At 39.3% G+C, this 16,782-nt stretch overlaps 2 protein-coding genes and 1 long non-coding RNA gene across 3 annotated transcripts in view; 1 reads left to right on the forward strand and 2 right to left on the reverse strand.

Annotated features, from left to right (window-relative positions):
* Positions 1-8: 8 nt before the first annotated feature.
* Positions 9-3,902, reverse strand: pdia4 (protein disulfide isomerase family A, member 4). Its single transcript, XM_077554178.1, has 10 exons — positions 3,626-3,902; positions 3,170-3,329; positions 2,839-3,044; positions 2,521-2,659; positions 2,135-2,340; positions 1,908-2,066; positions 1,265-1,416; positions 1,038-1,194; positions 733-966; positions 9-654 (listed from the first exon to the last, which is right to left on the reverse strand). Exons 1-10 carry the CDS (start codon positions 3,699-3,701, stop codon positions 242-244), a joined length of 1,902 nt encoding a protein of 633 aa, XP_077410304.1. The 5' UTR covers positions 3,702-3,902; the 3' UTR covers positions 9-241.
* Positions 3,903-4,629: 727 nt separating this feature from the next.
* The window catches only part of pkd1l1 (polycystin 1 like 1, transient receptor potential channel interacting), a 28,792-nt gene continuing 16,639 nt past the window's right edge, over positions 4,630-16,782 (reverse strand). The window contains 12 exon segments of the mRNA XM_077555012.1: positions 4,630-5,076; positions 5,144-5,293; positions 5,366-5,491; positions 5,571-5,684; positions 5,760-5,900; positions 15,445-15,549; positions 15,618-15,831; positions 15,909-15,961; positions 16,064-16,114; positions 16,235-16,346; positions 16,433-16,543; positions 16,638-16,756. Coding sequence (XP_077411138.1) covers positions 4,723-5,076; positions 5,144-5,293; positions 5,366-5,491; positions 5,571-5,684; positions 5,760-5,900; positions 15,445-15,549; positions 15,618-15,831; positions 15,909-15,961; positions 16,064-16,114; positions 16,235-16,346; positions 16,433-16,543; positions 16,638-16,756 — 1,650 coding nt within the window. The 3' untranslated portion in view covers positions 4,630-4,722.
* LOC144040729 (uncharacterized) lies at positions 6,802-13,241 on the forward strand. The gene is made up of 2 exons (XR_013289819.1): positions 6,802-11,239; positions 11,688-13,241. It is a non-coding gene; the product is annotated as an uncharacterized LOC144040729 (long non-coding RNA).

The following is a 16,782-nucleotide window of genomic DNA, read 5'->3' on the forward strand; positions in this document are numbered from 1 at the left end:
GAGTCAAATTGGAGCGTTGGCCCACAGAGCCACCTTTTTATTGTTATTTAAAAACCCTCAGAGCTCACATGCTTTATAGAAAGCAGAAAAAAACTGAACAAACTAAAACGATGGATGAACTCTGTAATTCTTATAGCAACGCAGTAACACTTTTAAACTGATGCTTGGTTCCCTTCACCTTCCCACGTGTCCCTGGGCCACTTGTTTGGACGTTCCCCGGCACAGTTTAGTCCATAACGGTTCACAGTTCGTCTCTTGTGTGTGACAACTTGGTGGCATGCTTTTCCAAAAACTTACTGAATCCATCCACTGTTCTGTCACCACCTTCAAACTTGACAGGCTTGTGTTTGCCATCGCTCGGCGCAAAGTATATCGTGGGGAAACCTTCGACTTTATACTTGTCGTTCGGAATGTCATTAGCGGTGGCGTCCATCTTGGCAATCACAAGGTTCTTCTCACTTTTGTACTTCTTAGCTAAAGCCAAGTATTCAGGCTCCAGTTTTTTGCAGTGTCCGCACCAAGGAGCGTAAAACTCGATGAGGACGTCCTTCTGAGTATCCATGACAATCTCATCGAAGGTTTTTCCTACCACGTTGACCGGTCCTTTGTTGTTCTTCGGGACGGGCTGGGACTTGATGATGGGCTTCAGTTTTCCTGTTGACATAAATGCACATGATTTGTTCTACAATGTGTAACTGAACAATTTTGTTACTCATTAAAAAAAAAACTCACCCTTTTTGAAATCCATAACAAATTCCCTCAGCACGTCGGAGTCAAAGTCATCAGGCTCCATGGCAAACTTTTTTCCGCCATCAGCCAGAATACCGACGTTGACCTCCTCGCCGCTCTCGCTCAAACCCAAACTCTTCAGCTCGTCTGCGTAGTCTTCCTCGTCGGCGATGGCAAAGGTGTACTCGGGGAAGTCGTGGGCCACCTCCAGCACCTTCGACCTCCAAAACTGAGTGGCTAAACATGCAAAACACTCATTTCAATCATAAGATTGACTACAAGCGCAGACTTAGGCAACCACAACGTACCTTTCCTGTAGTCAAAGCTAAAGTCAACGCCGTAGTACACAACGACAAGCGGCCGCTTTGTGTAGCGCTTGGCATCATTGCTTGGCTTTCTGTGGCCCACCAGAGAGATCACGTGCTTCTTGAAGAACTCTTGCACATCTGACACTGATGTCGAGTCCTGGCAGGGACAAAGAGCTGTAACAGTGACAATAGTAACTACATGCGTGCGCGGGAAGGGGGCCCTTTACCTTTACGGGAAGTGTATGTGAGGCCGGCTCATATTTAGAGCGGAACTTTTCTGGCTGGGCGATGACCACCTGACCAGGTGATGCTTTGAGCAGTTTGGCCACCTCGGAGCGGAAGGTGTGACGGAAAGTGAAGTCTTCCCTCAGTGAATTACCTGCCATGCAGACAGCAGCCATTGTGAAAGTCAACCTTAAAACATATCTTTACAATAATGTGTTATGTTACCTCACTAGTCTAAACATGACATTCTGATTAATATTACATTTGTGGAACATGAGTTATGAGCCATTTTTATCCATCTCAGGGGGTAGCCATTTTGCCACTTGCTGTCGACGGAAGATGACATCACAGTTGCTGAGGGCTCAGGTAACGACCAATCAAAGCTCACCTGTTTTCTGAAGCTGAGCTGCGATTGGTTGTTACCTGAGCCACTGTGATGTCATTTTCACTTGACAGTAAGTGTCAAAATGGCTGCCTTCTGATATTGGTAAAACTGCTGGATTTTACAATATTTACCAAAACACCATGTCAAGACAAGTGGGGATGCATAGAACATTTTGTCAAGATTTTTTGGGGTGGTTGACTTCCCCTTTAATTGAAATTTTATGTATCAAAAGTATGGTGATGAATACGAGTCCTACTTACAAGCCTCGATGTAGGTCTCATACGCCGCATCCTGTTCACTGGAGAAAATGCCGACAATAACCGCATCATCGCCATCTTTCAGAAGCTCCTGCAGTTGTTTGGCAGCCTGCACCTGCTTGGATGGAGGCCCCGCCTGCTCGCCCATGTAGTCCACAATACCTGCAGCCAAAGCAGGACCTAAGCACAAACCTACTTGGGGGCAGCCATGCAGCATGGACGCCACGTACCGTGCTGCTCTCTGGGGCCGTTGTAGTCAAACACTTTGCCCTTCCTGAAGATTTTGAGGGTGGGGTAGCCGGTGACGTCAAAGCGGGAAGCGATCTCGTTCTCCGCGGTGGCGTCCACTTTGGCGAGAGGGATGGGCGGCGAGCGGCGGCTCAACTCCTGGGCTGCCTTCTCGTACTCGGGAGCCAGACTCTTACAGTGTCCACACCTGGACGCGATACACAAACATGGTGATTTGGTTACTTTCTCTCAGACATACATTCAGAATGCAAACTACAATTTCTGGACCTAACTTTATCATTGTATTTTTACTCTGGAATCAACATATGTTTTATTGTGAATTAAAGTCCTTTTAAGGGTGGTTTAGTAAAGCAGTCGGCTGACTTACCACGGTGCGTAAAACTCCACCAGGATGATGTCAGCATTGTTGACCATCTCATCAAAGTTGTCCTTGGTCAGCACCAGCGTGGCCTCAGGTGGGGGCTTCCAGTCTGGCTGAGAAATCTCTTGCACGCGGGCCACGATAGCTGCAGACAAGGAGCAAGATTGAAGTCTCTGTTGACTAGTATCAAAGTGCTAGGACACAAATTTTAACTCATTAGTGATACCCCAAAAAAATTAAGGTCCTGTTCACTTGTATTTTTGAATGAGCAAAATATTAATCTGCATTAATGTCTCTGTTTAAAACATTGCCTATGTCCCTTACCCTTCTCTGTCCTGTCTCCATCGTAATCCACAGGTTCACCTCCTTTCAATATTTTGATGGTGGGATAGCCCGACACCTCGAACCTGCTTCCCAAATCCTTTGCCTCGGTGACGTCCACTTTTGCCACCGGAATGGGAGGATCATTCTCCTTCAGGGTCTGTGCTATTTTCTCGTATTCTGGCGCAAACTGTTTACAGTGGCCGCACCTACACAAAAGTGCATGTGTACATGAAACCAAGATGACTAAAATATATCTCGTCAACATACTTCCTGGACACCGATCCCCTTTTAGATTACAGCATGTATATTGTTCATGTTTTCATAAAGGTACCATGGAGCGTAGAATTCGATGAGCACGGTGTCTTTGCCCTCCGTGAAGGTATCAAAGTTGCCATCGTTAAGAATCAGAACTCCATTCTCCTCTTTGACTTCTGTATCGTCGTCGACTTCTTCCACTTCGTCACTCTCGTCTTCCTCATCCTCCTCGTATTCTTTTGGAACAAGGAGGCGAAACATGGAAGAATTAGCCAAAAGAATCGTTCTGTGGTTTGACGCCACGAAAACAAACCATGCTCCAAAATGATGTGAAAACGTTTAATGCAGTTTTCTTCACTCACCTGACAAAACGAGCTGACGTTTGGCTGCTACACTGTTGATGTTAGCTTGCTAACATCGCCAGCAATATGGCTACTTTTTAAGTTACTGTATATCAAATATGTGTGTGGAACTCAGCGTTCCTATTGCAAAATGCAAATGAATGCTATGAGTATTACGTTTCTAAACTCACCATCTTCACATCTGCATACAGTCATTAAGTGAGCAACGCCGAGCAGCACAATGAACAGCAACGCAGTCCTCTTCATTGTCCAAATATGTTTGGCCTCGTTAGTAATGATTAATTTGGTAGTATTCGTTTGAATGTCAGCAAATTTAAATAGTCTCGGTCAATCGCGATTTATAACCGCAGGACAGCCTTTAGCTTTGTGGTGTCGCACAAGCTAATAATCACTTTACTAATCAGTAATCACAACGCTCACAAGCACCGCCTCCTCCAGTCTGCGACTTGTCTGACTTGCCACGATTTGATTGGCCGTCGCCGCTGCCCTTTGTCCAATGGCAAGCCGCCACTCCACGAACCAACAGAAAACGTACACGCACATGATTGGTCAGTTTTGTTAAAACGTTTCCTCCTTGATACTCGAAATGATCTTTGTTATGTGCACTTTCGAAGCGTTTTTATTCAAAGGAGAAAAACTTTTTTTTTTTAATTACATAATTAATGTTCATGTTCTTCATCGTAGTGTAAAAATAATAAGCTTTGTGCTTTTCGTTTTTAATTAACGACTGCAGAACTTTAATGGCTGTACAAAATCGGTTTCTGAGTCAAATTATCAACACAAGTACAGACTTATGTTGTTTGCTCGGTATGCCAGAAAGCTATACACTCCCTAGCTACATCATTATAAATACACCAGCATAATTCAACATGCTCAAAAACACAAGTTGTATTCTTTTTTTCTCAGCTCAGCCGTCCTCTGTGGAGTTTGCATGTTTTAAATTTCCCTGTGCTTGTTTTAGTTTTCTGCAGGTACTTCATCCTTCCACAATCCAAATGCATGTATGTTCATAGAAACTAATGTGTGAATGGTTGTCTATGTGTGCCCTGAGATTGTCTGACCCAAAGTCAGCTGGAATAAACTTTTTTAACTCACTCATGAGTTTAATGAGAATAATAACACTATATAACCAACAAACTAAGGGAGATTTGATACAATTTGTGATGGGTGTCAATCTTTTTAAAATGTACTTTATTCATATATCAAATATCTTCCTTTATACAGCAATCAATGAAAATTGTGTCCCTATGTGTAATTTAAGGAATTCTTACAAAGGTTCGTTATGGATCAGGACATCAACCAACACCTTTGTATGTGTTGCCTGAGTGGTTGTGCTACACTTTCTATTCGTACAAGACAAGCATCTGTCACATGTCCTGGTTGTATGGCTAGTTTGCCTTTCCAGAGCACCATTTAGGACTGAATGACACTCCACTTGGCCACTTTGCAGTTTCTCCACAATTCCTTTTAAGAACTGAGAGGCGTGTTCCTTTTGGAGGGAGGCAACAAGGCTGTCGTCCATGTGGATATGATGGTCAATAGGTGGCAGTGTGGCGTGCAGCCTATTTAGCCTGAGTAGTAACTCATCCACTAAAGTTTCAAACTCCTCCAGGTAGAAAGTCTGAAAACACAACAAGTTGTGAGACTTTTTAGCGTTCCTCTTAATGATCAAGTAGATTTTCCCAAACCTTGCTCTCCACTGCAAGCCTTGCCGGTTCTTTGCGTCCAGTGAGCTCACGAACCTTCCGTCTGATGTAGCCGCCTAATTCCGACAAAGTGCACACTTCCTTCCTGCTTTGACACATTTTACTACCTGATGAGGGCATGACGAACATCATCTAAAAAAAATGGACATGTTGCAACAACGGCAGTAATCTGTATCAAAACTGATCGTTGTGAGGCATTTGTACCACAGCAGCACAGGACAGACAGAGTGCTCGGACGCTTAGGAGACCGGCAATGGCCTTTTGGTCCCAGCTTTTAAAAAGCAGTGTATGAACAGAGCATACAATCAGCAGCAGGATGAAAGCTGACATCTAGGAAAGAAGAATAGAAACAAATTAGCAAGTTATTAGTTCTGCAATGCGCAAGCTTGTCATTCCACTGTGTGCTTACAAGGTTTGGGAGCAAGCAGGCCAAAGGGGTCGTAGACCTCCTGTTCATCTTCAGCATGGTTGAACATTTTACAGTGAGCAGGAGGAGCAGAACGCCATGCAAGGAGCGAATATGCTGCAAAATAGCAGCATGTGTCAGCAATTTGTGCACACAAAAATTGTGTTCTATGCTTCTCTTTCATTCGCTCACTTGTTCCCTTGCAGCCAGGTGGCTGACATCCACGTGTTCTTTACTGTTGCTCCTCTGCAACATCTCCGCAACCTCCATGGCTTCCATTGAGCAGCAGATGCCGTGATAATAGTATGTAAAAATTGCTATTTGGAGAGTTACCTAGAGAGACGCAACATGAGGTGAATTTGACATAACTCATATTGTGTGTGCTTTGACTTTTCTTTTTTTCTTTTTTTTACATGTTCCAGGTTGCAGTGAAGGTTACTGAAAGATATAATAACATTTTTAATACCTAAATTTATATACCAACTATTGTTACACATATGAACATTTTAATTTTCCATATTAACCTTTGAATTAGAAATCTTGTGTCTCAGCAGGGCACATGATGTTGACCTCGTATGCTCTAACCTTAAGCTTGAACGACGTTGTTTTGTCTAAAAAGTTCCTTCTCCGCACTTCTTTGCCAAAACACATTTGGCTCTCACAGTCTGCCTAGACACTGATTGGGCCAGAAATTCGTTGTTTTAAATACACGCACATCTCACCAATGAAAACAGAATTCGTTTTGAAATAATACACATACACATACATTATTGTCTCTATCAGTTATGTCCAGTTCGGGTTGTTTTGCGAGATATTGTTTTGGGGAAGTCAGACCCTTCAACTATGTCCCAGTTTATGCACCAAATTTGCCCCTGAACGTTTGTTTACATTAGACTTCGTCTTGCCACCTCCTTTGGAAAAGTACTGGCATTTTAAGAAACTATATATAGCGTCTGCAACCCGGAAGAGGGGACACATTCTGACGCTCAGAAATTCCACGTTCTTAAGTGATGTACCTGAGTGTTGAATGTTCCAAGAGATCTCTTGTTTGATTAAAAATCATTTTTGCAAAGAATGTATTTTTCTTACAACAACTCACCCTCATATTTGAACACGCAAGGAGGACAAAATACCTCCTAATCTTTCAATTGGCGACCACCGACGTTTCGACAGTTTCCAGCGGGGCGTTCAGGGACGGGCAGAATTCTACGGCCACATAATAATTAAGGTAAGTGGACAAATGAATCCACGTTTTAGGAATTCTGTCTGTTTCAGGGCGCGGCGGCTGGTAAATTCGTCGTGTAAAATTATTTTGAGGCTGGAGTCTGTGTAAGAAAAATAGTGATGAATTTTGAAATCGTTTGCTTGGACGTGAAAGTCCCAGATTTCGGATTTTACCACGGTGTTTGAACTATACACGTGGTGACGTGGTAGTGTATGCGGAAATGCGCAGATGATATGCGATCTTTTTGGAGTTATAAAGATTAATAACGATCGCTTGTAAGTCAGTCTGGGAAACATTTTGTCTTTACAATTTGGTTTTTACAGACGATAGATACGTAGATAATTGATTTGAAGTCTGTGTATATGAGGTTAAGATTAAGATTAAGTTGTTGAAGTTGAGAGTAAATCAGCTGGGGAAACATTATTGTTGTAACCAAGCGGTAGATGTATGGGCATTGGTTTTACGTCCAGACATATTTAAGTTGAGAGAAGTCGGCTCAAAAAGCATCTTTGTCTTGATCCCTGCCTGATGCGCGGGAGAGACAAACACTTTGTTTTTATGAGTAATAGATTCTTGGGTAATTAGATAACAAGATCCTTGAATAAGTGTTGCCGATTAAAGCTGCGGGAGGATCGACTGCTTCATTTTCTAGGGACAAAGGACTCAACTTATAAGAAGTCAGATTGACATAAAACGGATTTAGTACGCCGTTTTAAGATTAATCGATAGGTCTATGAATAATTGGATATTGACATTTTTAGACAAGATATAAGAGATAAGATGTATTGACTCAACTCGTGTAAGTCGGGCTGACTAAAGCATATTTGATACGACGCTTTAGATCAAGCCAATAGGTCTATTGAATATTCGTGATTAAAATTCAAAGACAAAAAACTGTTGAAGCTGGGGTAGCGCAGTTGACATCCGGATATTTATGTGTTGATATGTCGTACAAAACGACATGTCTTGTCTGTCCGTTGTGTGTGTATGCCGTCTGATCGGTGAAGAAACTCTAACGTCACGGTAAAATCTTAAAGGGACCGCGATGAGATATGTTGTTGACTAATTTTGTTATAAGTGAGACGTCACTGTATTTAGAAATATTAATACGACTTAGCTACAATATAATATAATATAATATAATACAATAAGCTATAAAATACGGGCAATAATTAATAGAAAGAAAACACTGTTTGAGAACTACAAAAATGGTTGTCATGAGGCGACAGGGAGTTGCGAGCACATGCGCAGTTGCGATCGGAGAAATGCCCAGTCCGTGGTTTGAAAAACTGATAAAATGGATATACGATTGCGGTGGAATAAATCTTATGGCGCCGTTATAAGATACAGTAAGTTAATTTTATTGATGGGGGGGCTTTGAGGCTTGCGCCGCGGGCGTTCGACGTAAAAATACGAGATAAAAGAACACGTTTACGAGTGGAATAAAAACGACACATAATCGTGTATTTTTGGATAAGATGATGATGAATAATGCTAGAATACTAGCTTTAGGTATTTTTGTGAAGTTATAACCATTTATATAACTAAATAATGATATAAGACTAAATGATTTGACCTGATATGACTTCCGCTAGTCGGAATTAAAGCTTCCGGATTAATCATACCGTTTAAATAATGACTTAAAATGTAATTAATATTGAACGACGGGACTTGATTATATTGTGAAAAAGGTTAGTTTATTCTAATAAGATATGGCATTTGTTCGATGGTTTTAATGACGGCAATTTAACTTTGAATGTGCGTACACGGCGACCGCCCGTTAATAATGTTATGAGTGTATGTAATTTTATATAGAGGAGAGTCCCGGACGTATCTTTAAGAAAAGTGTATTGAAAAAATGATGAATACTGAAATGTTGCTTTGCAAATAAAATAACTGTATAATACAAATTTATGTAATAAAACAAATTAAGCCGTTTAATAAGCGCTAAACGGGATAAATTAATTAGACGGTAAAATTACTAATAAAACTTCTAACGCTAAAACCCGCAATTGTCTGCGTTAAATAATTGAACGACATTATATAAATTGTTGCCGTAACTGATTTTATAAGCCCCTTACATAAATTTCTTAAGCACTAATGTTGAATACTTAAACTGGCTTCAAGAGTGCAAAAACGTCATATTTAAAAATTATGTTTGCTATAAAACGAACGAATATTAATACACAAATAACATAGAGAGGTATAGTTTTAAGATATTATAAAATTTAGATGCATGTCTTATGCTTGTAGAGCATGGGTGGCTTTGACTGATTGTAGTTGCTATGACTCATTCCCTTTCTCGGGTTAAAAAATGCCAACAGCCATCAATCTTTGTAATGAGGTCAAATAAAATGTTTTTATAAAAGGTAATGTTAATTGTGTGATTGTTTTAGATTAAATAGTTTAGTCTCTACTCTTATTTTAATAATAATAATAATAATAACTAAAAACAAATAACTTGGATGGCAATTAATGTGGAATAATTCTTATATAGATGATTGTTTTTTCCCTTATGATTTTGTTTGTGCGCGAGAACATTGTTTAATAAATTTTAAATATCTTTTCAGAATCAGGAGACACACCCATTAAGGACAATTGGGGTCGCACCAAAGTGCCATGTTCCGGTCCTGGGGATGAAGTAATGTGTTAATTATAATTTAAAAGGAGTTTTTTATTTATTTTTTTCTCCGACGTTTATAAATAGAAAGTAATTTTAATCTCTCCTGAATATATTTAACCTTTGAATTCGACATTTGAAGTCTCATTACAAACAGACTGGGGAAGCTATCTGGAAGAAACACATTTTTGACATAATTTGAGGTGCTATGTAATTAAAATCATTCCTGCTTTGACGTTTGACCAAAGGCTGACTTTACGGGCTGCGGCCTCCATTGAGAAAACATTAATTGAAAACTACACACTTATTAATTAACTATATTTGTAAATTGTTAGAGTATATCTGTCCTATTTTATCCTAAGTATTATTTATGAAGGTATGCAAAACATATTAAATTAAATATTGTAAACCATAACAAATATTGACATATAATTAGCAATTATTTAAAATTGTAAACTTTCATTGTTTTAATTATTATTTTGTATTATTTTTATTTTTATTTAATTTTTTTTTTTTAATAAAAGAAGTTTTTGGTTTTAATATTTACTGACATGTTATAACCTAAATACTGTTGGGGCGGATTTTAGTGTTTTCAGTCGAGTGAGGATTATTGGTCAAGGGTCATTATTTCGGAACAAAGTCAACTGGCGGGACACAGACCTCTTTAAAACCCCCACCCACAGAGAAACTGCAACTGCCACCTGTCACCACCACCAGCAGGGCGGTGGAAAAAGATGCCGCCATACCTGACTACACCTGCAGCCTGCTAACGCCAGATGGAAGGGCGGAGATTCCTGCCGACTATTGCCACAAAGACTGTGCCATCATATACAAATGTGAAAAAAGAAAAACTGCTCCACTGCCAAATGAACTGTTCTATGAAACTGCTCCAAATATTCTGCACAAGCGTCTTCAAAGCGTTCCTGCGTCCAGAACTGTCCTACGAAAGAACTATGCCATACGAAGGCCACACCCAACAAACAATGCTCTCTTTGAATTGCTGATACCGGGCCATATGATTTGACGCTGACTGTTTGCACTGAAATCTATATTTTGACATGGGTAGGGTTATAACATTTACAGTAAAACATTTGGTAAATTTAACTAATTGATTGACAACATTTTATATATACAAATTTTTTATATTTTAAAAACTTTTTGATGTCTATTTTTGATTTGATCTGATTTGTTTATTTTGCTATTTTAAAACAGTCAGTTTTTTGGACAAACATCAAACAGGGGGACTAGTAAGCTTAATGGTAATATTAAAACTAAGGGCAACTTTATGTATTGATAATATTTGATTTTTTGTTAAATTTATTGGTTAAGCTACAATATTTTAAAGTACAAAAGATAATATTGGTAAATTTAAAGTTTCAGAAATTGAAAACAGCTAATATGAATATAGATAAGATATAATTTATTTGAACCTTAATTATTATATTTTATTTTTTAAAACTTGGTCTTTTGATATTTTCCCAAATTCTCTTTTCAAATTTAAACACTGGCTTGGGATGCATTGTTGAATTTACTGGTTAAATATAAACTTTTTCCCCTCTTTTTAAAATAAATACACAAGCTAAATTTAGGTACTGCAAAACTTTATATATTAGTCTGAAAAATTCTCTAAAGCGATCTTTTTCAGAAGGGGGAATTATTAGTTGGTCTGGGTATGTCATTGCGAAATAAAAAATAAATATAAAATTAAAAGTTAGTCTTAATATGATAATTAGAGATAGTCCGTGAGAACGAATTTTATAGGAGGACCTTGGGGAATTTTTTGGACCATGGAGAAGGAGTAAGTTTCGGCAGAGACGACAAATTAAGGTGAATATGTTCCATTTCTATTTTTATTAATCCCTGGGGCCCTGGGGGAAGTTGTTATTTTTTGATTTTATTATTGAGGCGAAAGTTGCATTTGTTTAATGGCCGGAAGCACATTTGACATGCTATATCTATAACAATAAGTATTATAATAACATATTTTAATAATCACATTCTGTAAACAAAATTGGCCTTGTCAGATTTGAACTGGCTAAAAAAAGATCTTTATTTTCCTTGCAATCAATGTGCTTAGGTCATTAAAAAACCAGCCAAAGGCTGGATCATAATTGAATGTCACAACATACAGAATTTTTTCCACAGGACGGGCCTGCAGAACTTTACTAAAAATTTACTAACCCCTAACTAATAACACTACCAAAATGCTCTCTCTCAGAAGAAGGGATGTGAATAAAATGTTTATTAGTGACTAATAAAAATGTCCTGCACTCAGACCTGAGGTGATGGAGGGGTCAATCAGTCCAATGACGCCGACACCTGGTTCGTTCAACATCCGGCCTTCAGACCTGCCGGGTCCACTTCCTACTCAACCATTACCTTCAGAGAGACCACTGCTCGAGCCACCTGACCAACTGCTCGAGCCACCAGGGGGAGTCAACAGAGAAACCAGTCGACTGCTGCTTCCAGTGTCAGCTAACGAGCTGAGCATTACCCAATGGAAATAGGAGTAATGTGTCCCTTTTCCCCGGCGTTGCAAAAAAAAAAAAATGAGCCACACTTTCAGGAAACAAACCCCAATTCGATGAATTCCTACATCTCTGGCAGTAGATGTGGGCTAAAGGATTCATCCATCCATTCCCCTGACCGCTTGTCCTCACAATGATTGTGGGGGTGCTGAAGCCGATCCCAACTGGCTTCGGGCAGGAGACAAGGTGCAACCTGGACAGGTTGCCAGCCAAACGCAGAGCTGAAGGACTCTGTTTGAAAAAAACAACAACAAAACGCAAGCAACAAAACCTCCCTAGCCCAAACGACGACAAGTCTTCAATCGCGTCCCGAATTGCACATACACAATGACACTCCTTTTAATCCTTAACTGCCATGCCAATTTCCTGAAATCCCCTGCTACAATTTTTTGACATAATCATAACCCACTGTCTTTATATGTGATATGCTTATTTTGCTGAAAAACCGAAAAAACACAAAAAACTGAAAAAACAAAATATCTTCTGATGAATCACACTGTTTGACATATGACGGGCGTCCTCTCTTGTTAAAAGGGTGTTTTTCTTCTTCCTGTGTTGCACCTGCTATTATGATGATGAAGATCCCGTGGGAATCCTTTGGTAAAAATGTTTAAATATTTAGTTGTTGGGCTTAGTTAGTGTTTACGTAAGCCCAAAGGGCGGACTGAAAGATATAATAACATTTTTAATACCTAAATTTATATACCAACTATTGTTACACATATGAACATTTTAATTTTCCATATTAACCTTTGAATTAGAAATCTTGTGTCTCAGCAGGGCACATGATGTTGACCTCGTATGCTCTAACCTTAAGCTTGAACGACGTTGTTTTGTCTAAAAAGTTCCTTCTCCGCACTTCTTTGCCAAAACACATTTGGCTCTCACAGTCTGCCTAGACACTGATTGGGCCAGAAATTCGTTGTTTTAAATACACGCACATCTCACCAATGAAAACAGAATTCGTTTTGAAATAATACACATACACATACATTATTGTCTCTATCAGTTATGTCCAGTTCGGGTTGTTTTGCGAGATATTGTTTTGGGGAAGTCAGACCCTTCAACTATGTCCCAGTTTATGCACCAAATTTGCCCCTGAACGTTTGTTTACATTAGACTTCGTCTTGCCACCTCCTTTGGAAAAGTACTGGCATTTTAAGAAACTATATATAGCGTCTGCAACCCGGAAGAGGGGACACATTCTGACGCTCAGAAATTCCACGTTCTTAAGTGATGTACCTGAGTGTTGAATGTTCCAAGAGATCTCTTGTTTGATTAAAAATCATTTTTGCAAAGAATGTATTTTTCTTACAACAACTCACCCTCATATTTGAACACGCAAGGAGGACAAAATACCTCCTAATCTTTCATTACCGTGATCTCCATCATTTACATGTTTACACAAGAGTAAACGTGAACTCTCATGGACATGCTTAGAACTGTTTAGCAAAGATTACAATTTGAACTACGAACGCTAGGTGGCAGCAAACTCAACTCAAAACAACCAGCAGTTTGACATAATAAAGAATTGTTCCAAAAAGCAGCTTTATGCTGTTTGTTTCCACTCCCAATTTAAGTTTAATGTCAAATTAAACATTAAAAAAAATTAAATGTGTATTTAAAATAACCAAATAATTTTGCCTTAAAGTCTGTCATCTTAATGTTTACGGACAATACAAAATGGCATAAACAGAACGAAAATCATCATCAATGCCTCTGTCTGTGTTATTGTTACCCTTTAAGCAATATATAACTGAGCAACCATCCATGATAATATAACAAGCAGAGGGGTCTTTGCAAAAAATAAATAAATAAAAGACCAATATTACGGCAGTTTACGGAGTTACTCGTTAAACTCTTGTGTGCATCTGTCACCATTACAACACTGATCTCAAAAGTAGAACTGTTGACAGTTCGTTTGAAGTGCATCAGGAGTTACTACATTTCTGTCCTCCAAAAAGATGGATATAGTCAACACTTAATAGTGTTACAAATGTGGCTTAAATAGACAAGTGGCTATTGTGACAGATGAGTCAGCTTGAGTTAGTTTGGGGATTTTGAATGACACGCAGACAAACATACCGTACTGTAATATAATCTTGAGTGAGGTGACTTTTGTGTTAACGTTGTAACAGATGTAGTTGAGAGTGTCACTGACAGGTGATGTCATCAAGTGGCGCCAGTTGGGATAACATGCACAAAATGAGATGTACATTTTTTGTCCTTATCAAATATGGCCTTTTTGTCATGTAGCTGACTAGTACGGGGCTCAACAACCCTTAGGCCAAAGAAATAACAGAAAATCTGTCTGGAGCCGTAAAACATTTGAACGTTGTGATGATGCCGTGATAATAGTATGTGAAAATTGCTATTATCACAATGTGTTAACCTTATTGTTAGTTAGTGTAGTTAGTCTAATTTAGTGAGGGCCGAAGAGCTAATTAGAGCTGCACCATAACACAAAAATATGCAGCATCCAACACTTGGAGATTCATTTTCTTCTACACCCTAAAAACAGATTGGTCAAATTGACCCCCACCCCAAAAAAAAGGTTACATTTGACCAATCTAGCTGGTAGTTATGTGTCCGATAGATCCTTTGGTTAAAACAACCATTCTAGAATGGTAGGTGTTTTCAATCAATATATATTGGTGATTGGGCCAACCGATACAAATTGGCCATTCTGACCAAGATATTGGTTAATCTGTGTTAGAGGCTGACATTTTTGGGGGAATGCCGTGACCTGCGGTAATTTTTAAAAACTTTTTCATCTACCTTCTGTCTCACAATTTTGGACTCAGATATTTTTTGAATATTTAATTATTCATTTTCCATCACCCATCCATTTTCTGAACCGCTTATCCATACGAGTGTCACGGGCATGCTGGAGCCTATCCCAGCTGTCAATGGGCGGGAGGTGGGGTGGGCTACACTCTGAACTGGTCGCTAGCCAATCACAGTTAATTATTCATTTTTATTATCTAAATTATTAAATAATTTAAAGAATATTTTATCTAAAAAATTTTTTAAATAACTATGGAAAAAAAATATAATAATAATTTCTACTCATTTATTTTTTGAGATCCACAGGGAGCTACAAGAGAGGGACTAAAGAGCCACATGTGGCTCCAGAGCCGCAGGTTGCAGATCCCTGGACTAGTAGGTGAGCAGTCCTACAACTTACCACAGTAGCGCTGATAAAAAAAATTGTGGCCCACTCCATTGTCTTAAGTTGCCCATCGCTATTTAGACGTTTTAATCAATTTAATCTGCATATTTGTTGGATATGGAAGGAAGCTGGAATACCTATCAAAACCACACGTAAGTACGGGGAAAATATGCAAATGCACAGGAAGTACGGAGCTGAAATTCAAAGCCTGATCCTCAGAACTGAGAGGCAGACGTACTAATCACTATTATTACTACAGTGATAGATAAATATTTAAGTACATCTTAGTAGCATTGTACACTATGTATTACATGATGTGATGTAACACTTACATGCAGCCAGTTGCAAGGTGCTGTACAGTATCCCATCAAGCCTTTCTGCCATGCGGTGTCAACTTGAACACAGAGATGCAGCAGCGACACGCAGAGGAATAGCAACTGGATGCAAAACAAATGTGAGAAACTCACTTTTTATGTTGTGTCATCAGGTGTGCTGTAATCATTACCTGGCAGACTGTGACAACCCAAACAGCAGGTGTGTGGTAAACCTTCACAGAGTGGACTGCGGCTGAGGTTAACATGGTACCAGTGGGGCTCTGCTCAGCCAGCAGGGTCGCAGTGGTGAACAAGTCAGGTGCAGGGCTATACAAAGTGAATTTCACCTTTTGAATCATGCAGCTGTCACATTGCAAGGCCTTCAGTCTATATGTGGCATCAGACCTAATGAAAGTGCAAGGGAGACTTTCAGTGGGAAAATCAATCATGATCCCATGCTAATATTTTGTACTGGTCTTTACTTAGTGCGGCCGAGGCTAACTGCAGAGCTCCATCCTAAGTCACATGATCTTTTCTAAAACACAAAAATGAATTAGAGATGCCAAACAAGACTCATTAAAGCAGCTAGAAAAATTTACAGTCTATCATGAATAAGTGATTTTTTTTATATGCTTACCCTGCAGAGCTGTGTCATCCACACAACTGGCTCACCAATCAAGATGTATGACTGTTAAAAGAGATCAGACTGTTGATCCACCAAATATGAATCCGAGTCAAGATCACAATTGCTTGCAATTTCTGTCGCATAACAAATATGTAGTTGAGTTTGCTCTGTTGTCAAATCCACCTTTATTGGAGCAGAGGTATTCTTATACAGCAAGTTAAGCAAATTGCTCAGTGTCCATTTCTGCCAGTCTTCATATTTCTGTATGGAGATGAATGCAGGTTCCTGTCTCCTACTGCAATAAATGGAAAATAATTTTCATTTCTATCATGTCTTTACTGGACGACATTGTTTGTGTATCTGTTTATTTATGTTGATTACCCAGTAAACTGTTGTTGGATTACTTTATTCAGGGAGTAATGGTCATTGAATGAGCTGCTGTGGGAAATGCACAACATCAGGAGGAGCATTGCAACAAAAACACACAAATCCCTGAATGACAAAGAGAAGGAGAAAAAAGAAAAATACACTTAATAAACACGATCAACAACTCTGATTAGATTAGCAAACAGAATATCACACTCACCTGAGTGTTTTATGAATCAAAGCCTCACGTCTTCTGCGTGCTCGAGTCGGCCTCAACTCTGCAACAGTTGGTGGACGCACAAGACTGAGAAATCTCGCCCGCTGGCGCCGTCCAAGAAGCTGAAAGTCAGAAATTATATTGTTTT

Source organism: Vanacampus margaritifer, chromosome 20 (genome assembly GCF_051991255.1).
Source record: "Vanacampus margaritifer isolate UIUO_Vmar chromosome 20, RoL_Vmar_1.0, whole genome shotgun sequence".
NCBI lineage: Eukaryota > Metazoa > Chordata > Actinopteri > Syngnathiformes > Syngnathidae > Vanacampus > Vanacampus margaritifer.

Excerpts from the sequence above, each read along its gene's own strand:
- pdia4 (XM_077554178.1), bottom strand. The coding sequence starts at position 3,701 with ATGAAGAGGACTGCGTTGCTGTTCATTGTGCTGCTCGGCGTTGCTCAC. Across the intron at positions 3,330-3,625 it reads TGTATGCAGATGTGAAGATG|AATACGAGGAGGATGAGGAA; the intron begins GTGAGTTTAGAA and ends TTGTTCCAAAAG. Across the intron at positions 2,660-2,838 it reads TGGAGACAGGACAGAGAAGG|CTATCGTGGCCCGCGTGCAA; the intron begins GTAAGGGACATA and ends CCTTGTCTGCAG.